General features: G+C 37.0%; 1 protein-coding gene and 1 pseudogene across 8 annotated transcripts in view; one reads left to right on the forward strand and one right to left on the reverse strand.

Annotated features, from left to right (window-relative positions):
* The window catches only part of UBR3 (ubiquitin protein ligase E3 component n-recognin 3), a 239,416-nt gene that overhangs the window by 18,446 nt on the left and 193,325 nt on the right, over window positions 1-27,645 (forward strand). For 6 of the 8 annotated variants that reach the window (XR_015255298.1, XM_086718866.1, XM_086718860.1 and 3 more), the window contains exons 2-3: window positions 18,647-18,786; window positions 21,528-21,686. Coding sequence is in view for 7 of the 8 variants with exons in the window: in XM_086718866.1 (XP_086574992.1) it covers window positions 18,647-18,786; window positions 21,528-21,686 (299 nt within the window). In the remaining variant the exon portion in view is untranslated. Of the gene's footprint in view, window positions 1-18,646; window positions 18,787-19,227; window positions 19,299-19,408; window positions 20,562-21,527; window positions 21,687-27,645 lie in introns of those variants that run through there. The other 2 variants (XM_086718864.1, XM_086718865.1) reach the window with 2 other exon arrangements.
* On the reverse strand, window positions 13,446-14,399 carry LOC112869201 (hydroxyacyl-coenzyme A dehydrogenase, mitochondrial pseudogene; annotated as a pseudogene).

Genomic DNA, 27,645 nt, shown 5'->3' on the forward strand with positions numbered 1-27,645 from the left:
TAAATGAGATTTTTTTTTCATTTTACTTGCATATAATTCATTGTTAGAATATAAAAATGCAATTGATTTTTGTATGTTGATTTGTATCCTGTGATACTAGTAATATTCTAATCGTTTTTTGGTGCAGTCTTTAGGGTTTTCTGTGTATAATATGTCATCTGTAAACAGATAATTTCACTTTTTTCTTTCTGATTTGAATGCCTTTTATTTCTTGTTCTTGCCTAGTTGTTGTCATTAGGACTTCTAGTGCTTTGTTGAGTAGAAGTGATGATAGTAGGCATCCATATCTTGTTCATGATTGTAGAGGAAAGCTTTCATTTTTTCACCATTTAGTATGAGGTTAGCTATGGGCTTGCCATATATAACTTTTATTATGTTGAAGTTTATTTCCTCTGTACTCAATTTGTGGAGTTTTTTTTTTTTTAATATATGAAATTTATTGTCAAATTGGTTTCCATACAACACCCAGTGCTCATCCCAACAGGTGCCCTCCTCAGTACCCATCACCCACCCTCCCCTCCCTCCCACCCCCCATCAGCCCTCAGTTTGTTCACAGTTTTTAAGAGTCTCCTATGCTTTGGCTCTCTCCTGCTCTAACCTCTTTTTTTTTTTCCTTCCCCTCCCCCATGGGTTCCTGTTAAGTTTCTCAGGATCCACATAAGAGTGAAACCATATGGTATCTGTCTTTCTCTGTATGGCTTATTTCACTTAGCATAACACTCTTGTGGAGTTTTTTATCATGAAACAGATGTTGATTTTTGTCACATACTTTTTCTGCATCTGTTGAGATTATTGTATGATTTTTATCCATCTTTCTCTTAATGTGGTGTTACATTGATTAATTTGCGTATTTTGAACCATCTTTATATCCCAGGGGTAAATCCCTTTTGGTGTAGGATCTGATTTTTTCATGTGCTGTTGAGTTCAGTTTGCTAGCATTTTGTTGAGAATTTTTGCATCAATATGCATCAGGGATATTGGCCTGTAAGTTTCTTTTCTCTTAGTGTCTTATCAGAGTAATGTTTGCCTCGCAAAATGAAATTGAGAGTGTTCATTCCTCTTCGGTATTTTGGAAGAATTTGAGAACGATTGGCATTAATTCTTAATTAAATGTCTGGCGGAATTCACCAGTGAAGCCATCTGGTCCTGGGCTTTTTTGTCTGGGAGGGATTTGATTACTGATTCAGTCTCTTTATGTTATTGGTCTGTTCAGATTTTCTGTTTTTTTTCATTGATTCAGTCTTCAGTGGTTGTAGGTTTCTAGGAATTTATCCATTTCTTCTAGATTGTCAAATTTTTGGTATTTAATTGTTTATAGTAGACTCTTATCCTTTGTATTTCTGTGCTACTAATTGTAATTTCTTCTCTTTCATTTATAATTTTTTTATATATATATTTTATATTATTTTATATTAATATATATATTTATATATATATAAATATATATATATATTTTATATATATATTTTATATTATATATATTTTATATATATATTTTTCATATATAATTTTTTTATTAATGTGAGTCATCGTTCTTTTTCTGTTGATTAGTCTACTTAAAGATTGGTCAGTTTTGTTTATCTTTTCAAAAAACCAGCTCTTAGTTTTGTTGTTATTGGTTTTCCATTTTTAATTTCATTTATTTCTGCTCTGTTCTGTTTTCTTCCTTCTGCTTTGGGCTTTGTTCTTTCTTTTTTTCCCCCTCGATCCTTGACATGTCGAGGTAGGTTGTTTATTTGTAATCTTTCTTTTTCCTTAATGTAGGCATTTATAGCTATAAATTTCCCTCTTATACCTGCTTTTTCTGCACCTTGTAGGTTTTAGTTTGGTTTGTTTCCATTTTCATTTGTTTCAAGATATTTTTTTATTTTCCTTTCTTTTTCGATCTGTTGGTTGTTCAGGAGTTTATTGTCTAATTTCTGTGTGCTTGTGAGAATCCCAGTTTCTCTCCTGTTACTGATTTTTAGTTTTATGGTTTTCATTGTGTTCAGAAAAGATGTAATTTCAGTTTCTTAAATTTGTTAAGACTTGTTTTGTGGTCTAACATATGATCTTTTTAGGAAAATGTTCTGTTTTGAGATGAATGTGTATTCTGTCACTGTTGGATGGAATGTTCTGTATGTGTCTGTTACATCTGTTTGGTTTATAGTGTTGTTCCCATCTGCTGTTTCCTTATTAATTTCCTGTCTGGATGATCTATCCATTGTTGAGAGTGAAGTATCACAGTTTCTTATTATATTACTGTGTTGCTGTTTATTTTCCTTTTAGAGCGAGAGAGAGTGAAAGCACATAAGTGGGGGAAAAGGGCAGAGGGGAGAGAGAGAGAGTGAGAGAGAGGGAGAGAGAGAATCCTAAACCCCAATGTGGGGCTTGCTCCCAGGATCCTGGGATCATGACCTGAGCCAAAATCAAAAGTCAGATGCTCAACCAGCTGGGCCACCCAGGTGTCCCTCTTTTGCCTACTTTCTAATTGAATTGTTTTTTTTTTGTTTGTTTTTTACAGTTGAGTTTTGAGATTTCTTAATATATTCTAGATACTTGTCTTTTGTCAGATATGTGGTTTTGATAACTTAATGATAATGTGTCTCAATGTAGACCTTTTGGGACTAAACCTACTTAGGGACTTTAGGGCCTCCTGAATCTTGGTGTTCTTTTATTTCCCCAAATTTGGGATGTTTTCAGCCATTATCTCTTTATTTAAAAAAATTTTTTTAAGTTTATTTTGAGAGAGAGAGAGAGAGAGAGAGAGAGAGAGAAGGCACAAGCTGGAAGGGGCAGAGAGAAGGAGAGATAGAATCCCAAGCAGACTGCTCCATCAGGACACAGGCCTGTGTGGGGCTCAAACTCACAAACTGTGAGATCATGACCTGAGCTGAGATCAAGAGTCAAATGCTTTTTTTGTTAAAAAATATATTTTTAAAAATATATTTAAAGAGAGAGAGAGACAGATAGACAGACAAAGTGCAAATGGAGGAGGTGCAGGGAGGGAGGAAGACACAGAATCTGAAGCAGGCTCCAGGCTCTGAGCTGTCAGCACAGAGCCCAACACAGGGCTCAAACTCATGGACCGGGAGATCATAACTTGAGCCGAAGTGGGACGCTCAACTGACTGAGCCATCCAGGCGCCCCTAGAGCCAAATGCGTAACCAACTGTGCCACCTAGGCGTCCCAGCCATTATTTCTTTAAATAGACTTTTGGTCCCCTTCTCTCTGTCCTCCTTTTGTGATTCCCATAATGATGTATGTTGTTTGTTTGAGTCGTGTCTTATGAGTCCTGTAGCTTTCTTCATTCTTTCTTATTCTTTTTTCCTCTTCCTCTGCTGACTGGAGATTTCAAATGACATGTCTTGTTTTTATGAATTCTTTCCTGGTGAAGTCTGCTATTGAATAGTTCTGTTGAATTTTTCAGTTCAGTTATATTTTCAGCTCTAGAATTTCTGTTTGTTTTTTAAATGATTTTCATTTCTTCTTGAACTTATTCTATTCATGTGTTTTCCCTGTATTTTTGCTTATTTTCTATCAGGGTTTTCTTGTAGTTCACAAAACTTATTTAAGAGGATTATTCTGAATTCTTTGTCATTCAGTTCATCTCCATTTCTTCATAGAGGAACCTTACTGATTTCCTTTGGTGGTTTCAGGTTTACCTGATTCTTCTTGATCCTTCTATCCTTATGTTGGTATGTGTGCATTTGAGGAAGTGGTCTCCTTTTCCAGTCTTTACATGTTCACCTTGGTAGGGAAAGATTTTCTTCATTCACCTCAGCCTGGAATTCTGAATGGGCCAGCTGATACTATTCATTGGCAAGCAGCACTTCAGGGTGTCTGGTTGGGTGGAGCCACTGCCTGTGCTCTTAAGTTGAGAGGGGTCCCCTGGCTGGGTTTTACTGTCAGACGAGTCTGCATTCAGGTGGGGCTGCTGGCTGGGTTCTATGGTCAGGCAGGGCCATTGGCTGGGCTCCATAATAATCTCTGGTTGGACAGAATCGCAGGCTGTGCTTCCTGGCCAGGTAGTGTAGCTAGTTGGACTATGTGATTGGGTGGGGCCACAGGCTAGGTCCTTAATCAGCCCTGATTGGGTGGGTCCCTAGGCTATGCTCCCTGGCTAAGTGCCAGTCTTTGTGTCCTGCTTGGTAGAATTTTTTGAATTCACCCCCTTTAAAAATTTTTTATTTTATTTTATTTTTTTCTTTGATTGTTCAAGCTGTTGAAAACTATGGGGGTTATAATATTATATTATTTTGGCTATACTACATCTCACAGCTTAACTCTTTCATCTGGACACCATATGAAAATTCTTTCTTTGTACCTTGAAAAAATGTTCTCGTAGGTTTTGTGAAAAAGTTCTAGATCAGAAATTAGGCAGTCCTGACTCTAATTCCTTGAATTACTGGGTGAAATAGGTAGGCATTTATACTTTTAATACAGTATTGCCAAATTGTCCTCATATTTGGTATGTTAATTTACACTCTTCTCCGTCAGTACAATGAGAATATCCATTGCTTTAGTACTTAGCCAAGCACTAAGCATGGTCCATGCATTGTTTGCAGGTGTGTAAATTTTCAAATTTTTAAGGATTTTTAAGCCTATGTCTGTTACTGATTTCCATTTTAATTGTTTTGTGGTCTGAGAACATAGTTTGTGTAATGTTCATTTAAAATCTTTCAGTACCATAAAGTGGTAAGATCCATATACCATTCGTTGATATTTTTTGCTTGTCAGTACTGAAAAGCCATCAGTCTGGTTTGGACTAATTTTGGTGCTGGCCATAAGGCGGGCTCCATTGTGTATTTAGGCAGTTGTGTCCCATTGAGGGAGTATATTAGCTTGCTGCCATAACATAATACCATAGACGGGGGCTTAAACAGTAGAAATTCATTTTTCACAGTTCTGGAGCCTGGAAGTCCAAGATCAAGGTGCTGGCAGGTTTGGTTTCTACTGAGGCTTCTCTCCTGGGCCATAGAGGGCTGCCTTAACCCTGTATCTGCACATGGTCTTTCCTGTGTGTATGTGTGTAACCCTGGTGTCTCTTTCTCTTCTTTTTTTTTTATGTTTATTTTTGAGAGACAGAGTACGCGTGGGGGAGGGGCAGAGAGAGAGGGAGACACAGAATCTGAAGCAGGCTTCAGGCTCTGAGCTGTAAGCACAGAGACCAATGCGGGTCTTGAACCCATGAGCCATGAGATCATGATCTGAGCTGATGTCAGACGCTCAAACAACTGAACCACCCAGGCGCCCCTATTTTTCTCTTCTTATAGTGACACTAGTTGTATTGGATTAGGGCTCCACTCTATGACTTCACTTAACCTTAGTTACCTCCTCAAAGGTCCTGTCTCCACATACAGTCACAGTGGGGGTTAGGACTTCAATGTATGAATTTTTGAGGGTCACAATTCAGTAGGAAGAAGAGGATGGAGAGTGGGTATATTGACATGTATGTTGGTAAACATATACAGTGTAGATCATTTGAAAAGGTCTGTGTGTTTGACTACATAATTCTGTCAGTAATATCCTAGTACTTCTTAAAAATGATAAAAGGTATTTATTAGGATATATTTTATGAACAATGGAATGAGCTTCTAGCTGTTGTAGTTTGTAGTGTTCTATTATTGTTGGTTAGGTCTAGTTTGTTGATAGTGTTTTTGGTAGTTATCTATCACTGTGTAACAAATCACTCTGAAACTTAGAAGCTTCAAACAATAAAAATTTGTCATCTCATAGTTTCTATGGACTAGGGATTTGGAAGTGGCTTATGTGGGTTGTTTTGGCATAGTGTCTCATGGGGTTGTAGTAAAAACCTTGGCTGGCTTTACAGTCTTCCAGGGACTGGAAGATCCACCTTCAAGGTGGGTCACTCACATGACTGTTGACAGGAGGATCAGTTTCCTGCCATGTGGGCTTATCATAATATTGCTTGAAAAATTTCCTTTAATATTTCATATGGTACAGGTATGATAGCAATGAATTTTCTCTGGAAAGATTTTGTCTGGAAAGTTTTCATTTACCTTCAGTTTTGAAGGGTGTTTTCTTTGAGGTAAGAATTCTAGAGTCACAGGTTTGCTTTTTTAATTCTAGCGCTTTAAATATGGTTCTACATTGTGTTCTGATTATGCAGTTCCTGTTGAAAAGTCTGCCGTCCTTTATATTTTTGTTGCTCTGTACATAATGGGTCATTTTCTTCTGGTTGCTTTGAAGATTTTCTTTTTATTTATTTTTTTTAAATGAAAAAAAAATTTTTTTACATTTATTTATTTTTGAGAGACAGAGAGAGACAGAGCACAAGTGGGAGAGGGGCAGAGAGAGAGGAAGTCACAGAATCCAAACCAGGCTCCAGGCTCCGAGCCATCAGCAAAGAGCCCGATGTGGGGCTCAAACTCACGAACCGTGAGATCGTGACCTGAGCTGAAGTTGGACGCTCAACTGACTGAGCCACCCAGGTGCCCCAAAGATTTTCTTTTAAAAAAAAATTTTTTTTAAATGTTTATTTATTTTTGAGACAGACAGAGACAGAATGCGAGTGGGTTAGGGGCAGAGAGAGAGGGAGACACAGAATCCGAAGCAGGCTCCAGGCTCTGATCTGTCAGCACAGAGCCCGACGCAGGCCTCGAACTCATGAGCTGCGAGATTATGACCTGAGCTGAAGTTGGACACTTAACCCGACTGAGCCACCCAGGCGCCCCACTTTGAAGATTTTCTTACCACTGGTTTTCAGCAGTTTGATTATGAAGTGCCTTTGTATGGCTTTAAAAAAAGTTTATTCTGGTTGGGATTTGATGAGTTCTTGGATCTGTAATTTTATGGTTTTCAGCAAATTTGGGGAAACTTCAGCCATTCTTCAGATATTTGTGTTTTCTCCCCTCCTCCCCTTTTTGGGTTTCCAGGGTAATGCAAGACTGCTTGTTATTGTCACTCTTCACATAAGTTTTGTTTATGTTCTCAGTCTCTGTGCGTTATTTTGGTTAGTTTCTTATTTTTTTAATAATTTTATTTATTTATTTTAGAGAGGAGAGGGAGTGTGCGCTGCGCGCATCTGCATGGATGAGCGGGGGAGAGGGGCAGTGAGAAAGAGGGAGACAATCTTCAGCAGGCTCCATGCTTAGCACAGAGCCTGACACAGGGCTCAGTCCCATGATCCTGGGATCATGACCTGACCTTAAGTTAAGAATCAAATGCTAAACCAACTGAGCCCCCCCAGACGCCCCATTTCTTATTGTTAGGTTAGTTAAATCGCTCATCTTTTTTTTTTTCTAGTGTCTAATCTACTGTTATCCTGTGTGGTGTATTTTTCATTTCTGATATTTTTCATCTGTAGAAGTTTGATATGGGTCTTATTTATCTGTTATCATGGTATAAGGTGTGAGGAGATTACTCCTCCCCCAAATCTTTGCTGGTTACTCAATTCACCTCAATATCATTCATAATAAACCATGTTTTCCTCATAGATTGAAATTTACCTTGTCATGAATTAAATTCCATATGGATTTGATTCTGTATTTGGATTCACAATAATTAATTTGTCCATTGATACACCTTTTTATCTGCCATTACCACATTGTTTCCTTTCTGCCCTCGAGCATTCAATATAATTTATTTACTATTTTAATACTTTAATACATGTACATCTCTAATTTTGCTGTCTTCTAATTTACTGTACATCTCTAATTTACATGTCTTCTAATTTACTGTACATCTCTAATTTACATGTCTTCTGATCCTATATGCACACTGTGACTGAATTTAGAACTTAGAGTTTTCATAAATATTTTGCTTTTGTTTTGGTAGTACTTTAGGCCTCACCAAATAATATTAAATCTATATAGATGGAATTTGTTTTCTTTATTTCTAATAATTTTAGACATGAGATGAATTAATACTTTAAGCTGTACAAATTAGAGATGTAGAACTGTATGTCTAGAGAAATGGCATAAGAACACATATAGGTGAATTTGGAACTGAATTTCTGACCTAACTTCACCTTTCTTTACTTTATGTTTTATTTAATTATATTTATCATTAATGTCTATTACTGTCTTCTAAAAGGTAAGCTCCCTAAAAGCTGTCTACCACAGTTTTGATTATTTTAACCTTAAAGTAAGTTTTAATATCTGGTAAAGCTATTTTATTATTACTCTTACTGTTCAAAATTTTCTTAGCCTTTCTTTTCCATAGGAATCTCAGAATGACCTTGTTTATTCCTTACTGGTATTTTTACCTATAAATATATAGGTCAATTTAGTGGAAACCATATATCTTTACGGTATGTCTTTTGTGATCTTTAGGAATTTTTTTTTTAAACAATTTTACTAGTTAGGCATGTCATTTAGTGTTTCTGAGGTTTCCCCATCTGTAAAATGAAGAGAACAGTTTATTTCAAGGGCTTTTAATATGGGATGCCTGTCTTTCCAGGGGTCTTTGTGAATTACCTTAAATTATATGCAGAATAGTGTATATGTGTGTAATTTGTGCTAAATTGGGAATGGGATGTATATGCCACAGTCTGATTTTTAGGGGAGCTTATCTTAGATGCTTTTCTAATTTTTGAAATATGTGCTTGAGTTATTTGAATTGGCCTTTTCTTACTGTCCTAACCTCCCCCCCCCCCCCCGCCCCAACTAAGTCTTAATAATTTGCAAATGGACCACCAGGAATCTTTGGTCCTTTTTTCTTTCTTCCCCTTTCTCCTCTCTGGTCCTGTCCACTCCCTTCCCATCCTGTCTCCCTTCTCTCAGAATCCTGGAATTCCGCTTTTAGTCATTTAAACTCAGTATCGTAGGAGTCACAAGGAGAGTTTCTGGGATACTGGGAATGTTTTGTTTCTAGATCTAGTTGGTTACATAGGTGTGCTGTTTGTGATACTTCACTGAGCTGCACTTATTTTTTTGGAAATTTTCTGTCAGTTATATTTCAATGAAAAATTTTAAAAAGTTGAGGTAAAATAAAATTTGGAGAGGTTATTTTATTAACTGTTTCTGTAGTTCTGTTCAACCTTTCTATTATTGCCATAACATCCTGTTCCACTAAGGAATATTTAATCTTCTTAATCATTCAAAACTGCTGGATTCTTTGAAGAAAGTATCTGTGACCTGTGAGCTGCTATTGTGAACACATTACTTTCTGCCTCATTTTTTTCTTTGGAGCCATACCAGTTGTCTAGAAAGGCCTCTTCCTGTTCACTTGGGGAGAGATCTTTCATACCTGTTTATACGCAGTTGGCTTTTTTCAGACCTCTTGACAATATACCTACAGAGCTTGGTGTGCCTAGCCTAGCTTCTTTATGTCATTTGGCCTGTATCCTAAATATCACCTCTTCAGAAAGGCCTTCCATTTCAAACCCAATTTAAAGGAGCCTGGTAGACACATTCTGTAAATCATGCTGTCAAATTATTTTTGCAGAGCTTATTATTCATATTTATGTTTTTGTTTCTTTCTCTGTCATCTTCTACTCACTCCCCCAGTAGAAAGTTAGCTCCATGGGAGCAACGCCCCTGTATTCCTGGGGCCTAAGTTGTCAGTGTCAGGTATACAGTGGTTCTTTAAAATATAATTGAAAAGCTCATATTATTAAATGGGTGTCTAGTCCTTTTTGTTGTTGTTGTTCACAGGAAGTCTGGTTATTTTTTAACTGGATGCCCTTGAAATCATCTTGGTGTTCTATTATTAGATTCATTCATTTCCTCAAGTCTTCATTGAACACTTGCTATGTAATATGTAAGATGCTTTAGTTCCCACACTATGATCAGTTTGAAATATGAAAACCAGTTTTGTCGATCTTATAATGTGTTACACCAGTATTGCACAGTCTTACGTTATTTTAACTAGCTCACAGAGCTTGGTCCTTAAGTCTTCTGGCTATTAATTTTTTCAGTCAATAGCCATCTGATATACTCCTGTAATCCCAGTCCCCAGGTTGCTTAGACCACTCTTGTTCCTTGGGCATAGTTAGTTCAAGGTTGAAATTTCACTCTTTGATGCCACTTGACACTGTTCAAATTGTTCTTCACTGGCTGCCCAGTAGCACTTTTGAATTCATTTCTTTTCTACATGGAAAGTGTCTAAGAGAGCTTTCTGTGCCCTCCTTCATCTAATCCTTTCTCTTTTCCTGCTTTTCAACTGTCAAGTTTTTCATTGCATCCTTTAGTGTATGTGTTCGCATTCTTCTCTTCTGGCTTTCCTTTCATCTGTTGTTTGTTCTTCATATTTATCCTTGTAGGCAGTATAATTAAATTATCTTTGATCACCACTTGTCTAACCTGTCACACAGGCCAGACTTTTTTTTTTTTTAAGCTTTTAAAAATAGAAATCTTTCCTTGATTTTGCTTATTAGATTTTGTGTGTCACAGCTGAAAGATGTTCTGAAGTTCATATTTATCTTTATGAAGCAGGTGCTTGAGTCTGGTGCCTTAAACTACTTGGCCATCTTGACACAACCTTATTTATCTTTAATGTTTATTTATTTTTCAGAGACAGAGAGACAGAGTGAGAGTGGGGGAGGGGCAGAGAGAGAGGGAGATATAGAAGCAGGCTCCAGACTCTAGGCTGTCAGCAAAGAGCCCGACATGGGGCTCGAACCCATGAACCATGAGATCATGACCTGAGCCGACGTCAGACACTTAACTGACTGAGCCACCCAGGTACCCCAACCATATTTACCTTTAAAATAAAGGTTTGGACCTTAAGATACAGTACTTCCTAACCTTTTTCATAGTATGCTAGACATGGAAATGATATTTGGATGGGCCACAGAAGCAATTGAGGAGGCTGCTCCGACCCTGCCCATCTGTCTGCCTTGAGGACTGAGGAAATCTGTATCTCTCTACACTGTAATCTGTTGACCTAACATTAAGGATAGATAGGCTTCAGCAGTGTGTGACCACTCTGTTTTGTGGTCCTTCTTTCTTCCTTTTTTTAATATGGTTTTTTAAAAAACTTTTCTTCTGTTTTATATTTGAGAGAGAGTGAGACAGAGACAGAGAGCCAGAGACGGAGACAGAATCTGAAGCAGGCTCCAGGCTCCAGGCTCCGAGCTGTTAGCACAGAGATGGACGTGGGGCTCAAAGTCATGAGCAGTGAGATCATGACCTGAGCTGAAGCCAGATGCTTAAATGATTGAGCCACCCAGGCGCCCCTGTATATATTTTTCTTAAGAAAGAGTTATAACTTTCATTAGATTCTCAAAGGAGTCTATGAATCCAGAAATGTTCAGAATTAAAACTGTAAATTGTAGAACTAAAACCAAATGAATGACATAACTTATTGTTTGTTTGCTTTTAGTGTAAATCTTTTCCTTTTGATTACAAAGTTATGCATGTGTTTGTTACACAAAATTCAAATATTATAGGTAGAATTAATGTAGAAGTCAGAGTGTGTTATATATTGTATTCCTGGTTAATTTCCACCAATTAATATTCCTGGTTAATATTCCACAGATACATGTATTTGATATAAATATTTTTTTCTTACACGTATTAACATTTTCTTTCCTATTCTTTCTCCAAAATTTTAATTATAAAGATATTACAATATGTATACTATTATGTAGTTCATTTCTCTATCTTAGATATGATTCTACTTCAGTACTTGTTGATCTACCTCTTTAACAAACATAAAGTATTTTATGGATCTGCCATAATTTGGATAACCTTTATTACTGAACACGAGTTGTTTCTAGCTTTTTTTTTTTTTTTTTTTTTTTTTTTTGCATTGCAAACATCTTTGTAGATACTGTCTTAAAAATTTAGGAGTATTTCTGTGTAATAAATCCCTAGAAGTAGAAATGCTAGGATGGGGTGTGAACACTTAAAGTTTTTTTAAAACTAAATTTTTATTTTAATTCCAGTATAGTTAACATACGATGTTAAAGTTTCAGGTGTACAATATTGTGATTCATTACTTCCGTACGATACCTGGTGCTAATCACAACAAATGTATTCCTTAATCCTCATTACCTATTTCACCCATCTCCCCAGCCACCTCCCTTTGATAACCATCAATTTGTTCTCTACAGCTAAAAGTCTGTTTCTGTTTGTCTCTTTCTCTCTCTCTTTTTTCCTTTGCCCTCTGCCCATTTGCTTTTTTTTTTAAAATTATACTCATGTTTATTTTAATTCAAATTTTCACAGGTTAAAAGATTGCATTTTATTAGAATCAATTTATAGGCAGTTTGCAGCAATGATTTCTCATGAAAAAAAAAAAAGAGACGATAATCACTCAGATTTTGGATGTGAATGAAACCTCTTCCAGGGCGCCTGGGTGGCTCAGTTGGTTGAGCGTCTGACTTCGGCTCAGGTCTTGATCTCTCAGTCTGTGAGTTCGAGCCCTGAGTTGGGCTTTGTGCTGACAGCTCAGAGCCTGGAGCCTGTTTCGGATTCTGTGTCTCCCTCTGTCTCTGCCCCTGCCCTGCTCATGCTCTGTCTCTCTCTCTGTCAAAAATAAATAAACGTTAAAAAAAAAATTAAAAAAAAAACAAAAAAACCTCTTCCTGCAAACCATGGAGATGTTCCTACCAATCTAATAGCAGGAGTTGAATAAAGACATGACATCTTATGTTGTGCCCAAAATGTAGGGTAAGGCTTGAAGCTGCAGGTAGCATATGTTCTCATAAATGCAAGATGCAAGTGCCGCTCACTCTAGCATTCACAGACACACCACATATGTGTTCAATGGCTCATTACTGTCTGGCAGTGATGAACTTAGCACGCAGTAACAGGAAGGGCTGTCCCCTTTACAAGTGAATGGATCCAGGCAATTCTTTATGAAAATGGTAAGGTTTGGGGCACCTGGGTGGCTCAGTCAGTTAAGCATGTTAACTCGATTGTAGCACAGGTCATGATCCCATGCTTTATGGGATTGAGCCCTGTGTTGGGCTGCACGCTGACAGCTCAGAGCCTGCTTGGGATTCTCTCTCTGCCCCTCCCCACGCTCACACTCCTTCTCAAAATAAACATTAAGAAGAAAATGATAAGGTTCAGAAAAATGTTTGCTTCAAGAGTTATAAAACTTGTTAGAAAATACACAGAATGAACAGCATATAAAAGGGAACTAGTTCTCAATGGAGGAATCTACTCTTATTATAACTAGTGTAAATAATTACTTCAGATAGATTACAATCAAAATGCACATTGGGGGTGCATGAGTGGCTCTATTGGTTGGACCTCTGACTCTTGATTTCAGCTCAGGTCATAATCCTGGGGCTGTGGGATTGAGCCCCGTGTCAGGCTCCGCAATGACAGTGCAGAGCCTGCTTAGGATTCTGTCTCTGTCTCTGTCTCTCTGTTCTTCCTCTCCATGTGTGCATGTGTTCTCTCTCACTCTGTCTCTAACATTAAAAACAAAACAAAACAAAAAACCCCCACATCGAACGGACTATGCTGTATGAGGGAATGTCTGACCAGAGAACATTCCCATGGGTACTTGGGGGGCTGCTGGTACATTGCTTACAGAGTTTCTTCGCAGAGGCAGAGAAACTGTGCCTCACTTGTATTTGCAATGTCCTTCTTCAGTCTTCTTGCCAAGCTTATTCTCTGCTACCAACTTCTTCAAGGACAGGCTGGGTTGAAGCAAAGGGTTCCATTTCATGCCACCTGTCCATGATGAACTTTGTAGTATCCAGCCCTATGTAATCAAGCTGAAATGGGCCCATGGAGTAACCAGCTCCTAGCTTCATAGCAGTGTTGATATCTTCCTTTGGATGCATTACTCATTCATGCAGCCTGACTGCTTCCATGAGGTATGGCACTAGGAGACAGTTCACAGTAAACTCAGACGTGTTCTTACAAGAAACTGGATGGTTTTCCAGGGCTTTGCTGAAGTCTGTCAGAGATTCAGGTGTATTCTGGTCGGTCAGTGGTGTTTTAATGACCTCCACAAGCTTTATCAAGGGCACTGGGTTGAAGAAATGGAGTCCAGCGAATCAGTCCTGTCTTATGGTGGCATTGGCTATGTTTGTAGACTGCAGAGAGGAAGTGTTGCTGGCAAAGATTGTACGTTCAGAGGCAAACTTGTTCAACCTCTTGAAGAAGTCATTCTTCATCTTTAAATTCTCCAGAATGGCCTCTACCACCAAGTCCATGCTGTGGACTATGGATGCTGCATCCATGCTGGTTGATATGTTGCTCAGGGTCTTCTCCACAAATTCATCACCCGCCTTGGGGTTTTATGCAGACTTCTTCTCTGCCACTTTCCTAAGGCTTTCCTCAATCTCATTTCTAGATTTTGCCAGCATGTCCTCTGTCTGGTCCACCAACACCGTTGTGGCCAGTTGCTGCAGCAACCTGGGTGATGTCAGTGCCCATCATCTTGCTGCCAGTAACCAACATGTAGTTGATGATGATTTTCTTCACGGAGGCTGAGGTAGCAGATGAGGAGCACACAGAGTACACAAATTGCCAGGTTATGAAAACCATGCTGCAGAGATGAAGGCAAAGGTGGGAACCGCGACAAGACCCACCAAAGCTTTTTTCCGCTCATTTGCTTTTGAACACTAAAAGTTTTAGTAAATTTTGCTAGAGCGGGATTTTATAGAAACGGGATCTATATACACTTCCGTGTATACGATAACAAACATTTCTGAATGTACTTTCCAACAATGAATTTGTAAAGTGAACTTTCCCCAGTCCTCAAGATGAAAAAGATTTTTGTGTTATCAAAATTTTCAAACATACACAAAGATAAAGACGAGAACATTGAACCTCCGTGTATACCCATCACTGGACTCAACATTTACCAAGATTTTTGTCACATTTGCTTCATTTGTCCTTTTCTTCTGTTTTTCTGAAGTATTTTGAAGGAAATTCCAAATATTGTCATCTTACCCTGACATGCTTCAGTATTACCTTTTTTTAATGTTGATTTTTGAGAGAGAGGGAGAGAGAGAGAGAGAATGCTAGTGGGGGAGGGGCATAGGGAGAGAGAGAGAGAGAGAGAGAGAGAGAGAGAGAGAGAGACAGACAGAGAGAGAGACAAAGGAGCCCAACAGAGGATCCAAAGCAGGCTCAGCGCTGACAGCAGAGAGCCCAATGTGGGGCTCGAACTTGCAAACCATGAGACCTTGACCTGAGCCAAAGTTTGATGCGCAACCAACTGAGCCACCCAGGCGCCCCCAGTATTTATATTTAAAAAATTCAAATAATTCCTTTCTTTTAAGCATTTTTTAGCTTTTTAGTACAGAAAATTTCAAACATATATAAAGGCAATGCACATAATGAACCCAACTACTATGATCTTTTATTCGGAAAAAGCTCCTTCAGTGACATTTTTTATTTAAAGACCAATTAAAACTACATTTATTTGACTTGGTGCCTTAAATATGTGAATGGAATACTTACTGGCTTTGATATTGGCCCACATTCTATTTAATGAGCACAACATGATGAAACCTCATGTATCCATCTCCCAGTTTCAACAACTAACAACTTCTAGTTGGTCTTTGGCATACTCCCACCTAATTCAGTTCACCCCACTGTGTTATTTTGAAGCAAGTCTCATATATATAGCATTTTATCTGTAAGTATTTCTATAGATATATCTCGAACACAAGACTTCCTTTTCCCATGATAACTGCAATGATGCTACTGTCCTACCTACATAAAATAATTCCTTAGTATCACCAAATATCCATGCATATTTTCCTACATAATCACAATGCTGTTATCACACCTAATAAAATTATCTAATGAACTAATGAACTGTTATGTTACCCAGTTCATAATTAGATCTCCCTGATTGTATAAAAAATACCTTTGTAAAGTTGGTTTGTTAGGATTGGTTCACGTATTATGTTTATTGGATCTCTAAAGCTGTTTCAAACCTAGAGTGGGGTCCTTCTACCTTCTTTCTCCTCTTGCCACGGACAGGTTGCATAAATTAAATCCATTGTCCTATATAATGGTCTACATTCATGATTTGTCTATTTGTTTTTAGGGGTGTTTTTAACTTTTTCCTTTAACCCCTATACTTCTTATAAATGGAAGTGAGCTCTAGAGACTAGGTGTCAAGTTCAGCTTGTTTGGTAAGAACTCTTCCTAAATGGTGCTGTGTGCTTCATAAGAATCACAGTGTTTGAATTTTTTTTTTTAACTTCTTGTTATGCAAAGATTGATAAGGATGTTATCATCTAACTTCTTGTTATGCAAAGATTGATAAGGATGTTATCATCTAAATGGAAAATTGCCCCTTAAGCTTTTCTTTATAATGGCTCCATTCATATGTCAGTTATTTCACTAGATATCACAAAAAGGTTATTTTCTAGTTACTCATTTTTTATTAAGAAAAAAATTTTTTTTTAATGTTTATTTATTTTTGAGACAGAGAGAGACAGAGCATGAACAGGGGAGGAGCAGAGAGAGAGGGAGACACAGAATCTGAAACAGGCTCCAGGCTCTGAGCTGTCAGCACAGAGCCCGACGCGGGGCTTGAACTCCCGGACCGTGAGATCATGACCGGAGCCGAAGTCGGACACTTAACCGACCAAGCCACCCAGGCGCCCCAACTCATTTTTTATTTTAATATAATTCATTGCTTTGGTTATTAGAGAACTTGAGCATCTTTTCATTTGTTTATTGGCCATTCAGCAGGGTTTTTTTTTGGTGAATTGTTCATGACTTTGGCTGCTTTTTCTATTGAATTGTTTTCTTTTTCTTACCGTTTTTAAGAGTTCTTAATCAAAGATACTAATCTTTATTGTGTTTTGCCTCTTGTAAATATATTTTTTAACTTGTAATTTGTCTTCTGTATAGAAGTTATTGATTTATGTAGTTAATTTTTATCTTACATTTATGGCTTTTGGCTTAAACTTGGTTATGCTTTCTGTACTTTGAGGTAATGTAGGCGGAATAGTTTATTTTTTTCCTCGTAACTTTTTTCACTTTAGATGTGTATGAAATATATTTTGTATGTAGTGTAAGATAAGAATAACACTTACTTCCTGCATATATAAGTAATCAATTGTCCTAAAGCAATTTGTTGAATGTCTTCTCCCTACCACATTGAATTGAAATGCCGTATTTGTTATATTAAATTCACAGGTTTACATGGTCTGTTTCTATACTCCATTGTGGTCCTTTGATGATATTTTATTACTACAGTTTTTTTTTTTTTAATGTTTATTTATTTTTGAGACAGAGAATGTGTTGGGGAGGGGCAGAGAGAGGGAGACACAGAATCCAAAGCAGGCTCCAGGCTCTGAGCTGTCAGCACAGAGCCCCACGCGGGGCTCGAACTCATCAACCGTGAGATCATGACCTGGAGTCGGACGCTCAACCCACTAAGCCACCCAGGCACCCCATTATTACCACAGATTTTTAACTATAATAGCTTTGTAGTATGTTTTAAGGTTTAAATCACTATCATTAATCATATTTCTCCCAAGTTTTACAGATTTTTTCCTATACATTTGCTCTTCCATTTAAACTTCAGAATTAGTGGTTAATCCCATTGTGATTTAACTGTAATGGTATCAAGCTTGGTGGCACTGATTTAAAAAATAATAAAATTAGGGGTGCCTGGTTTAAGTGGTTAAACATCTGACTTCAGCTCAGGTCATGATCTCGCAGTTCCTGAATTTGAACCCCAGTTCCTGAATTTGACAGCTCTCTGCTGTCAGCACAGAGGGTCCTATGGATCTTCTGTCTGCCCCTCCCCACCTCTCCCCCACTTGTGGGTGCATGTACTCTTTCTCTCTCAAAACTAAATATTAAAAACAATTTTTTTTTAAATTATTTTTTCCATTTGAGAATGTAGTTTTTCTCTATTTAGATCTTTTATGCTTTTCAGGTGAGATAGTTTTTGCATTCTTTCTAATAAGTTTGTTTCTAGATATTTTATATGTTTAGTGTGGTTATTCTGTATTGTCACAAAATACCTTATTTGTGATCATTTGGATTGTGAATACAGAATAGTTTGCTTCATTTTTGTTCAAGTATATCAATCATACTTTAAAATAAGTATAAACAAGATTAGAAGGAATGTATATACTTAAGTGTACTATATTAATTTTTTAAATAAACTAAGTATTTCTATCACTTATGTATTCATTAATACAATAAATTGGAAATAATTAAGGAATAGAAAATGCAAATTCTTAGGAAATGATATTTCTACTTAATGGTTTTATAAAGAGTGGAAGTAACAAAGTAGTATGTAAAAGTAATAAATTGCAGTTAAAAATATTAAATCCTGTAATGAGATTTTCTTTTTATATTCTAGTTGGAACCTAGCTAGTGTAGTCTTCTATTAGGAGGAAATCCCCCTCAGCCACATTTTTTTTTTTTTTTTAATTTTTTTTTTTTCCAACGTTTATTCATTTTTGGGACAGAGAGAGACAGAGCATGAACGGGGGAGGGGCAGAGAGAGAGGGAGACACAGAATCGGAAACAGGCTCCAGGCTCTGAGCCATCAGCCCAGAGCCCGACGCGGGGCTCGAACTCACGGACCGCGAGATCGTGACCTGGCTGAAGTCGGACGCTTAACCGACTGCGCCACCCAGACGCCCCCACATTTTTGATTTAAAGACTCATTTACAGTCTTTTAACATGGTACCTTGATAAGAATCATATTGGCCTGCATTCTGTTTATGGGTGTTGTAAATATAGTGATAATACGTTTCTGGCAGATTAGATATCACTGTTAATTTTTTTTCTTTTTCATATTACAGGTTTTGCAAAAGGCATCAAATTAAATCAAGTTCAAATATTCCCTGTGTCCCCAAAGACTTACTGATGATGTCTGAATTTGTTCTTCCAAGATTTATTTTTTGTCTTATTCAGTACTTAAGAGAAGGCTATAATGAACCAGGTATGTTTAGTCTACTCTTTGTTAGTAGTCTTTTTAAGTTTCCTATTAACAGAATTTAGTATGAATAATGAGGTGAATTTTTTTCAGAATCATTTTTTTTGTTTACCGTGTTTTATGACAAGACTATGAAATACAGATGCTAAATAAAAACATACTTTAGTATATACATCAATTATATAACCTAACAGATACCTTATAATCTTATAACCTTTTAGTAGGCACAGTTTAGAACTTTCTGTTCCTGGGGTCATAGATATGTTGAATCAAACTTAGTTGGCCTTTTGCGGATGAGGAAATGATCATTTTATGGGGTTAAAGTGACTTTACGATTATATTGTGCTATAACAGAATTAAGAAGTCCTGGAAATGTGTGACTTTAACTTAGATTTTTAGAAGATAAACTACTTTTTCACCAGTTCTCTTTCTCTCTTTTTTTTGTAGATGTCTATATATTTTTATTCACCTCCATATATAACAACTTATGAGAGAAATTGCTCACTCCCATCTTACAGGTAGAATGTATGGGTGTAAGCATCGTGATAGTATTGAAAAGAAAAAAGAAACATGTAGATATTCTTCTTGCTTTTTAAGATTTAGTCACAATCTTGATTAATATACTTTACTAAATATTTTGGATTTGGATATTATCTGTTAAAGTCGTCAGTCTGACCTTGTAAATTACAGATATCAATTAGTGTGGTAATTTACCTTTCTGATAATACTTGTATTTTTATCATTTAAGGGACTACATCTTGAATTACTTTTAGAGGTTTTAAATTATGTATTTACCATAAATAATCTTAAATCCAGTTTGAAACTATGGCACACGTTTTAATCTTCTGTCTATCCCCCATCATTGGAGTGTGAAGGAATATTTAGCATCTTCATCATTTCTAAAATACCATGTTATTCTCATTGTGAGCAAACACTTATACTACTGTATTTCTACATTTTAAACAAAATCTACAATCCTTTGTTAACTACTTCCACCCCTCTCAGAGCATATGTCTTAAAATATAGGAAGAAATATTACTTTGATTTAGCCTCAAACTACCCTGTCTTTGGAATGAAGGACCTGGAGGCCAGCTGGTTATTGAACTTGCCTTTTGTGCTATTTCTCATATACTAGTTAATAGAGTTTTTGGGAATTTACATTTTGTATTATGAATGTCCTATTTTAGAAGAGTAATAGGTAGAAATCATTTATTATGAGAACTTTAAACCTTACCATTAGATCAGGGAGCAATTCACACAAAAGTACATTATGTTTATTTTTTCCTTTAGTTACCTTTAGCAGTTATAAAAGGTAGATGACCTAGGTACATAGCTTTGATAATTATTTGCTATTTATTTGCTATTTAATTTGATAATTATTTGTTTTGCAAATGTGAATGGAAGCACTTTTTTGTCTTCAGATGAGCTTCATGAACTTAGGTTCATGAAGATTTCCTTTCTGTATTACGACTTGTGCTCAGCATTCATTTCTTCTTGCTGTGCCAGAAAAATTACCACATTGCTTTGTGTAGAGATCACTGTTTAAAATTAAAGAAAGGACTTGAAATCATCTAATCCAAGGTAATAGAAACTCAGAGATCTTGTTGTTTGACAGATGCCTTGAGTTCCATTTCTCATTTCACTCTACAATCCTCAGACCAATGTCAGAGCTCATCTAGAGCCTTTGCAAATGTGAATTAAATATCTGCTGTGTTACTGCATAAGTCATCGGGGAGGATATGAAGATGAATAATATACAGTATTAGTAATCCACTGAGAAAGTAAGGTTTTTTAGTTTTGGGTCTCAGGAGTCAAGAGTTACCTAAAATTTCATTCACAGATCATCTTTGAGCTGGGTTGTGAGTTCCTTGGGGGTAGAAACTAGGTTTTATTTAGTTTTGCTTCTCAGTGCCTATCATGTAGTAGGTACTGAATAAATGTTGAATGAAATTGATATCCCCTTTCCTGGACACACAGGCCCCCCCACTGGCTCCCTTATGATGCGTCTTCTTTGCCAATTTTATCTGAGCTCTAAATCTCATTATTTATTTCTTCCTTTAAGACTCAGTTTCTCTGAAAAATCACTTTTTTTTTCCCCTCCTAAATATTCTTTTTCAGTTGCTGTACAACTTTCTTCTCTCTTCCTCCAGCTCTACTAGACATATCTTGTCTGGTATCTTAAAACTATTTTAGTAAAAACATTCATGTTTATGAAAACAGTTATTTTTCATTTTGCTTGCTTTGACCTCCAGCTAACATGAGTTTGTATTTTTAGAATATGATAGAGGATGGGTTATTTGCTACACAGGTTTAAATTTAGAGCTGACATAATTTTGTTCTAATATTCTTACACTACTCTCAATATTATTTGGTTTCAAAATGTCTTGTTTTATTTTAGAGAATGATCTTACTTTTTCTTAAACACTAATTTTGAAATGATGTTATGATTACATTTATATATTTGGAAGTATAGGACCCTCAAATTGAATCCCTTTTAACCACATTAAATGCTTAATATCTTATGAAGTCATCTCTTTTCCCCATTTACCTTTTCTCAGAGAATTGAATTCTTGAGCAAGTCTACCCTAGGCTGGGCTCTGGGTGGATAACTACCTTCTAAACTGAGTTCTTATATTAATTTTTTGATTATAAAATACTCTTACCCAAGTTGCTGTAATTTGAAAAGAATAAAATATTGTTATTCTTAGCAAAATATCTTAAAGGAAGTTAATTATATGTTTTTACAGCAGCCGATGTACCATCAGAAAAAGACCTTAACAAAGTTCTTCAGCTTTTGGAACCTCAAATTTCCTTTTTAGAAGATCTAACTAAAATGGGAGGAGCGATGCGGTCTGTTCTTACTCAGGTTTTGACAAACCAACAAAACTACAAAGATCTGACTTCTGGTAAGTAAAATGTTAGAATAGAAGAAAGAATTTATTTATGTTACTGTAATCATAAGAAATTGCGTATTTTCAAACTTAAATGTAAAATGTGGATTTTTTTTCCCCATAGAATGCTAAAGCTGGACATTATTAACTTGGAGTTAGCACTAGAACCCAGGTCCCTTCTAACTTTTGGTGTGACATACTCATAATTGTACTCCACCTCCCCTTCTGCAAACAGTAACAAAACTACTTCTGTGTCTTCATTTTTGGTATTCTGTACTTTTGGGTTATATTGCATAGAATTTTATAATAATGTAGAGTTTAAGTTAAAAACTTGGAATTGCTGACTATGTTTGTACATGATATATACTGTTATATAAAATAGTACAACAAATATTCAAAAAAATTTTTTTAACATTTATTCGTTTTTGGGAGACAGCAAGAACAGAGCATGAGTGGGGGAGGGGCAGAGAGAGAGGGAGACAAAATCCAAAGCAGGCTCCAGGCTCCGAGCTGTCAGCACAGAGCCTGACTCAGGGTTCGAACTCATTGACCACAAGATCATGACCCAAGCTAAGTCAGACACTCAATTGACTGAGCCACCAAGGTGCCCCAGTACAACAAATATTTTAAATAGCATTATTTTTGCTGGCTTATGAAAACATGCTTTGAAAATTGAGGTTTATCTTTTCTTTAGAGTGTGAAATTTTCATATGTATTGTAAACCATACGTTCTTCAGAGGTTGTCTTATCTGATATGTTTACTTTTTCAACAAATACTTATTAAGCACCTATTATGTACTTGGTTTGGGGGTAAGTACTGGAGCTTGGAGCAGGGAATTTAAGTAGTAAACCAGGTAATCCTGTCCCTGCCCTTATAAAGCTTAAGGACTGGTGAGTGAGATGGCATTAACAATTATATTAATACAGTATAGGGGCGCCTGGGTGGCGCAGTCGGTTAAGCGTCCAACTTCAGCCAGGTCACGATCTCGCGGTCTGTGCGTTCGAGCCCCGCGTCAGGCTCTGGGCTGATGGCTCAGAGCCTGGAGCCTGTTTCCGATTCTGTGTCTCCCTCTCTCTCTGCCCCTCCCCCATTCATGCTCTGTTTCTCTCTGTCCCAAAAATAAATAAACGTTGAAAAAAAAAATTAAAAAAAAAAAAAAAATTATATTAATACAGTATAGAAGGGAGACTTGATTTCACTGATGGGGAATGTGGGATGCTTCACTGAGGAAGTGATATTTAAAGTAAAACCTAATGGTTGAGAGAAAGTCATTTAGCTAGAGGGTGAGGGGGAATTGGGTGATAATGGGATGGAATTATATTCAAGGTGGAAGACATCCTCTGCTTCTGAATGCTGGGCTAGCTCTTATGTCATAAACAACATAAAACTAGAAAAAATGTGAGGAAGCTGTTATTAGGCATTGTACAAAAGGCAATACAAGACTATAAACCTTTGAGAGAAAGGAAAACATGAGACAAACTCCACGATTGCTTTGAATATCTGTCGGGGGATAACTTCCTGACTGTAGTACAGCAAGCTGGCATTGAAGCAGAGTGTGGTTGTCCAAGTGAGCCAAGGAGGCAGAAATCACAGGTTAGGACAGCGGAAGCAGTTGGAAACTGGAATCTTTGGGGTAGAATACCAAGAGGTATTAGGGCAGATGAATGAGGGACCCCTGAAGGTGGTTGGCTGAGGACGGAGATCCACCTGTACAGTATGAGACTGCCTCAGGCTTACTAGAGAGTCACTATAGAGTGACTGCTATCGGGTTAAAAGCAGAATAGTGACATTAGAGGTTAGGCAGTTTTGGGAGACATTGGCGTTTCAGCCCAACCAGACTGGAGAGACCTTGTTAATACCCCAGGTATCTAGCTGAGACACCTTAGAGTAAGGTCTACCCTAGGTCAGATTTAATGAAGCCTAAAACCCTGGCAGATTCTGCAATGGAGACAGAATTTAGAGATTATTTCTGTCACTTAAAAAAATTTTTTTTAAATGTTTATTTATTTTTGAGAGAGAGAGAGGGAGACACACAAACCAAAACAGATTCCAGGCTCTGAGCTGTCAGCACAGAGCCAACAGGGCTTGAACTCACAAATTGCGAGATCATGACCTGAACTGAAGTCGGACGCCCAACCCACTGAGCCACCCAGGTGCTCTGTCACTTTAGAGGGCCTTTTGAGAACCTTAGGCTTTCTACAGACCGGCCCTTCACAAATTTTAAAACCAAACCTTCATGAGTTTGTGATCAGGCTATTAATTGAGTAGTCCGCTAAATTAAAATTGATACTCTTCAAAGGAAGATAATAGAATTCAGAATCTTCTATAATATGTCCTTAGAATGTCCAGTATACAATAAAAACTACTAAACATGCAAGAAAATAAGTTGTGCACTATAACCAAGAAATAGGGCAGTCAATAGAAATTGATCTTGAAATGGTCCAGATGTTGGATTTAGCAGATAAAGACATTGAAGCATCTATTGTCAATACATTCAATAAATTAAAGGAAAATCTATTTAGATAACTAAAAGTAAATATGCTGTTAATGAGTGAAGAGATCAGGAATCTTAGCAAAGAAAAATAAACAAAAAGAAATTCTAGAACTGAAAATTAGTGTTGAGTGCAGTAATTGAGAAAATTTACTGGATAGATTTAGCAGCAGATTGGAGAGGGTAGAAGAAAGACTTAGTAAATTCGAAGACAGATTAATAGATCATTCTATCTAGAGAACAGAGAGAAAATACAACAGAGTTTTAGGGACCTGTTAGACTAAATTGGATCTAACGTGCCTATAATTGGAATCCCAGGAGGACAAGAGAGTATGAATGTGGCAGAAAAAAACATTAGAAAAAATCCTGACTAAAATTTCCCTAATTGGATGTAAAACATTGACTTACAGATCCAAGATGCTTAATAAACCCCAAATAAGATAAATATAAAGACTATCAGTCACACCTGGACACCTCCTAGATTCCATGTTGAAATATTTGTGGATGAGAATGAGCTTACTTTTTTAAAAAGGACTAAAAAAAGGTCTAGTGTTGAAATTAAATGAAGGTAGGGTGATAGTGACACCAATAAGGCTACCACATCAGGTTAGATCCATGGCTCTCATAGGCCATGTGATATTTTATGTGATATCCTGAATGTGTTGGGAATTCATGGAAATATATATATTTTAAATGTTTATTTTTGAGAGAAAGAGTGGGGGAGGGGCAGAGAAAGAGGATGACCGAGGATCTGAAGCAGGCTCTGTCAGCGCAGAGTACAATACGGGGCTCAAACCCACAAACTGCGAGACCATGACCTGAGCTGAAGTCAGACACTTAACCAACTGAGCCACCCAGGTGCCCCAAGCATGGAAATATTCTAAGCTTAAGAGTGACATGATCAGATATGTGTTTTGAAAAGATGATTTGCTGTTTTGCCAAAATAGATGGGAAGGGGCAAGAACAGAAAAGCTCTGCTATAGTAGCCTAGAGTAAAGATGATGGTAGCTTGTATTTGAGTTTTGGTGATAAAACTGGAGAGAGATAAATTATACCTGGTGGTCTGTTATTCTTCAACCTTACGCTGAAACTCAGCTGTTGTGAAAGAAAGCAGCAAATTGTTCTTAATCATTGTAAGAATGTATACCTTAGGAAAGATTTATGGTAATTGCCTTCTTTTATTTCCACAATTCCTTTTTAATTATTTATTGAAATTAAAAAACAACACAACAGAAATGCTTGAGTGATTTTTAGTGATGGAAATCACATAAAATTTTGATCAAGAAGTTTAAAATTTGCAGTCTAGCTTCACTGCTTATCACCGCTTGCTTACTCACTGGCTATGTTACCTTTGTAAGCCTCAGCTTCTTCACTTTTAAAAATGGTGATTATACATTCATTTTTCTCAGGCTTGTTGTGAAGGTTGGTAAAATACATTTTGTTATTTAAAAAGTATTACAGTATTACAGTATTAAAAAGTATTACACCTGGATGGCTCAGTCAGTTAAGCGTCCAACTCTTGATCTTGGCTCAGGTCATGATCTCGGCTCAGGTCATGATCTCGGCTCAGGTCATGATCTCACAGTTTTGTGGGTTTGAGCCCTGTGTTGGGCTCTGCACTGGCAGCATGGAGCCTGTTTGGGTTTGCACATGCCCACGCCCTTTCTCAAAAGTAAACTTAAAGTATTACAAAAATTTCATCCATCACGATTGAGAGAAATACATGGCTTTTATTACTCAGGAGACATGTAGTCATTTCTCATATAGGATGCTTAGAAGGTCTTTATTTTTTTTTTTTTTAATTTTTTTAATGTTATTTATATTTGAGAGAGAGAGACAGATCAGGGGAAGGGCAGAGAGAAAGACCAAGAAGACAATCTGAACCAGGCACCAGGCTCTGAGCTATCAGCACAAAGCCCAATGCGGGCTCGAACTCACAAGCCTTGAGATCATGACCTGAGCCGAAATCATGAGTGAGCTACCCAGGTGCCCCAAAGGTCTTTATTCTTTATAAACTAAATGTAATTGTTTGTGTTACACTAAATGTAATTGTTTTTAATATTGGACTTGAACTGAAGGATAGATGTATTCCTCTCTGTTTTAATAAGTGCTAGAGTGTTTTTTTTGTTTTGTTTTTTTTGTTTGTTTTGTTTTTTGTCTTTTTTTAAACCAGCCCAGAGAGACATTTAAAAAACTAAACTAGGGGCTCCTGGGTGGCTCAGTCGGTTAAGCATCCCACTTCACCTCAGGTCATGATCTCGTGGTTCATGGGTTCGAGCCCTGTTTTGGGCTCTGTGCTGACAGCTCAGAGACTGCAGCCTGCTTCAGATTCTGTGTCTCTCTTTCTCTCTGCCCCTCCCCTGCTCATGCTTTGTCTCTCTCTCTCTCTCTCCCAAAAATAAATTAAAAAATATTTTTTAAAACAAAACAAGAAAACCCAAAACTGTTCTGGGGCACTTGGGTTCAAGCCCCACATCGAGCTCTGTGCTGTCAGCACAGACCCCGCTTCAAATCTTCTGTCCCTGTCTTGCGCGCGTGCTCTCTCTCTCAAAAATAAATAAATCTTAAAAAAAAAAAAAAAAAAACCCAAACCAAAACTGTTCTATTGCAATTATTCAGGCTAACAAGGAGAGAAAATAGAGAAAAGCTCAACAAGTATTAAGTTCATTTATGTATTTTTATAATCAAGAGATTGAGGTCTTAATTTAAGATATGTAATTTGCCTAAGAGGTGTCCAATGCCATGGTATTTTGGCTTTCAGACAGCGAATAATCTTTTTCTTTTATTTTTCTTTTTTAATTTTTTTATTAAAAAAATTTTTTTTTAACGTTTATTTTTGAGACAGAGAGAGACAGAGCATGAACGGGGGAGGGTCAGAGAGAGCGAGAGAGAGGGAGACACAGAATCTGAAACAGGCTCCAGGCTCTGAGCTGTCAGGACAGAGCCCAACGCGGGGCTTGAACTCACAAACCGCGAGATCATGACCTGAGCCGAAGTGGGACGCTTAACCGACTGAGCCACCCAGGCGCCCCAATCTTTTTCTTTTAAAGAACTCTCAAAATAAATGTTTTTCTTTTACTGTTATTCCATGCTCCATAAATATATTAAAAAACAAAACAAAAATTGGCAATAATTAATAAGCCGCAATGCTAAAGTGAAAGTTCCAGTATTATGTAATTCTAGAACTTAAGGTTTTCAGTATTACTTGGAATAAATTAATTTTAACTGATACTTCTATAGAAATTATACTTTTAATTCTTGTGATAGAAAATGTGATGGAAAAAGTTTGATAAAACAGAAATTAAGAGTAATCTCAGTTATAATGCTTGAACATTCCACCCGGGTATTATTTTATCCAGGAAGCCTTTCCTAAGTATTTTGCTTTGGGTTAAGTCTAGCTGCACAGTACTGTGAGAGCACAGATTGTCAAGCCAAATGGTGAAGTCTAATACACTAAATTGTCATTTACCGGATTATCTGCC

The sequence above is a fragment of the Puma concolor genome, chromosome C1 (genome assembly GCF_028749965.1).
Source record: "Puma concolor isolate L17-30 chromosome C1, mPumCon1.1.hap2, whole genome shotgun sequence".
Taxonomy (NCBI): domain Eukaryota; kingdom Metazoa; phylum Chordata; class Mammalia; order Carnivora; family Felidae; genus Puma; species Puma concolor.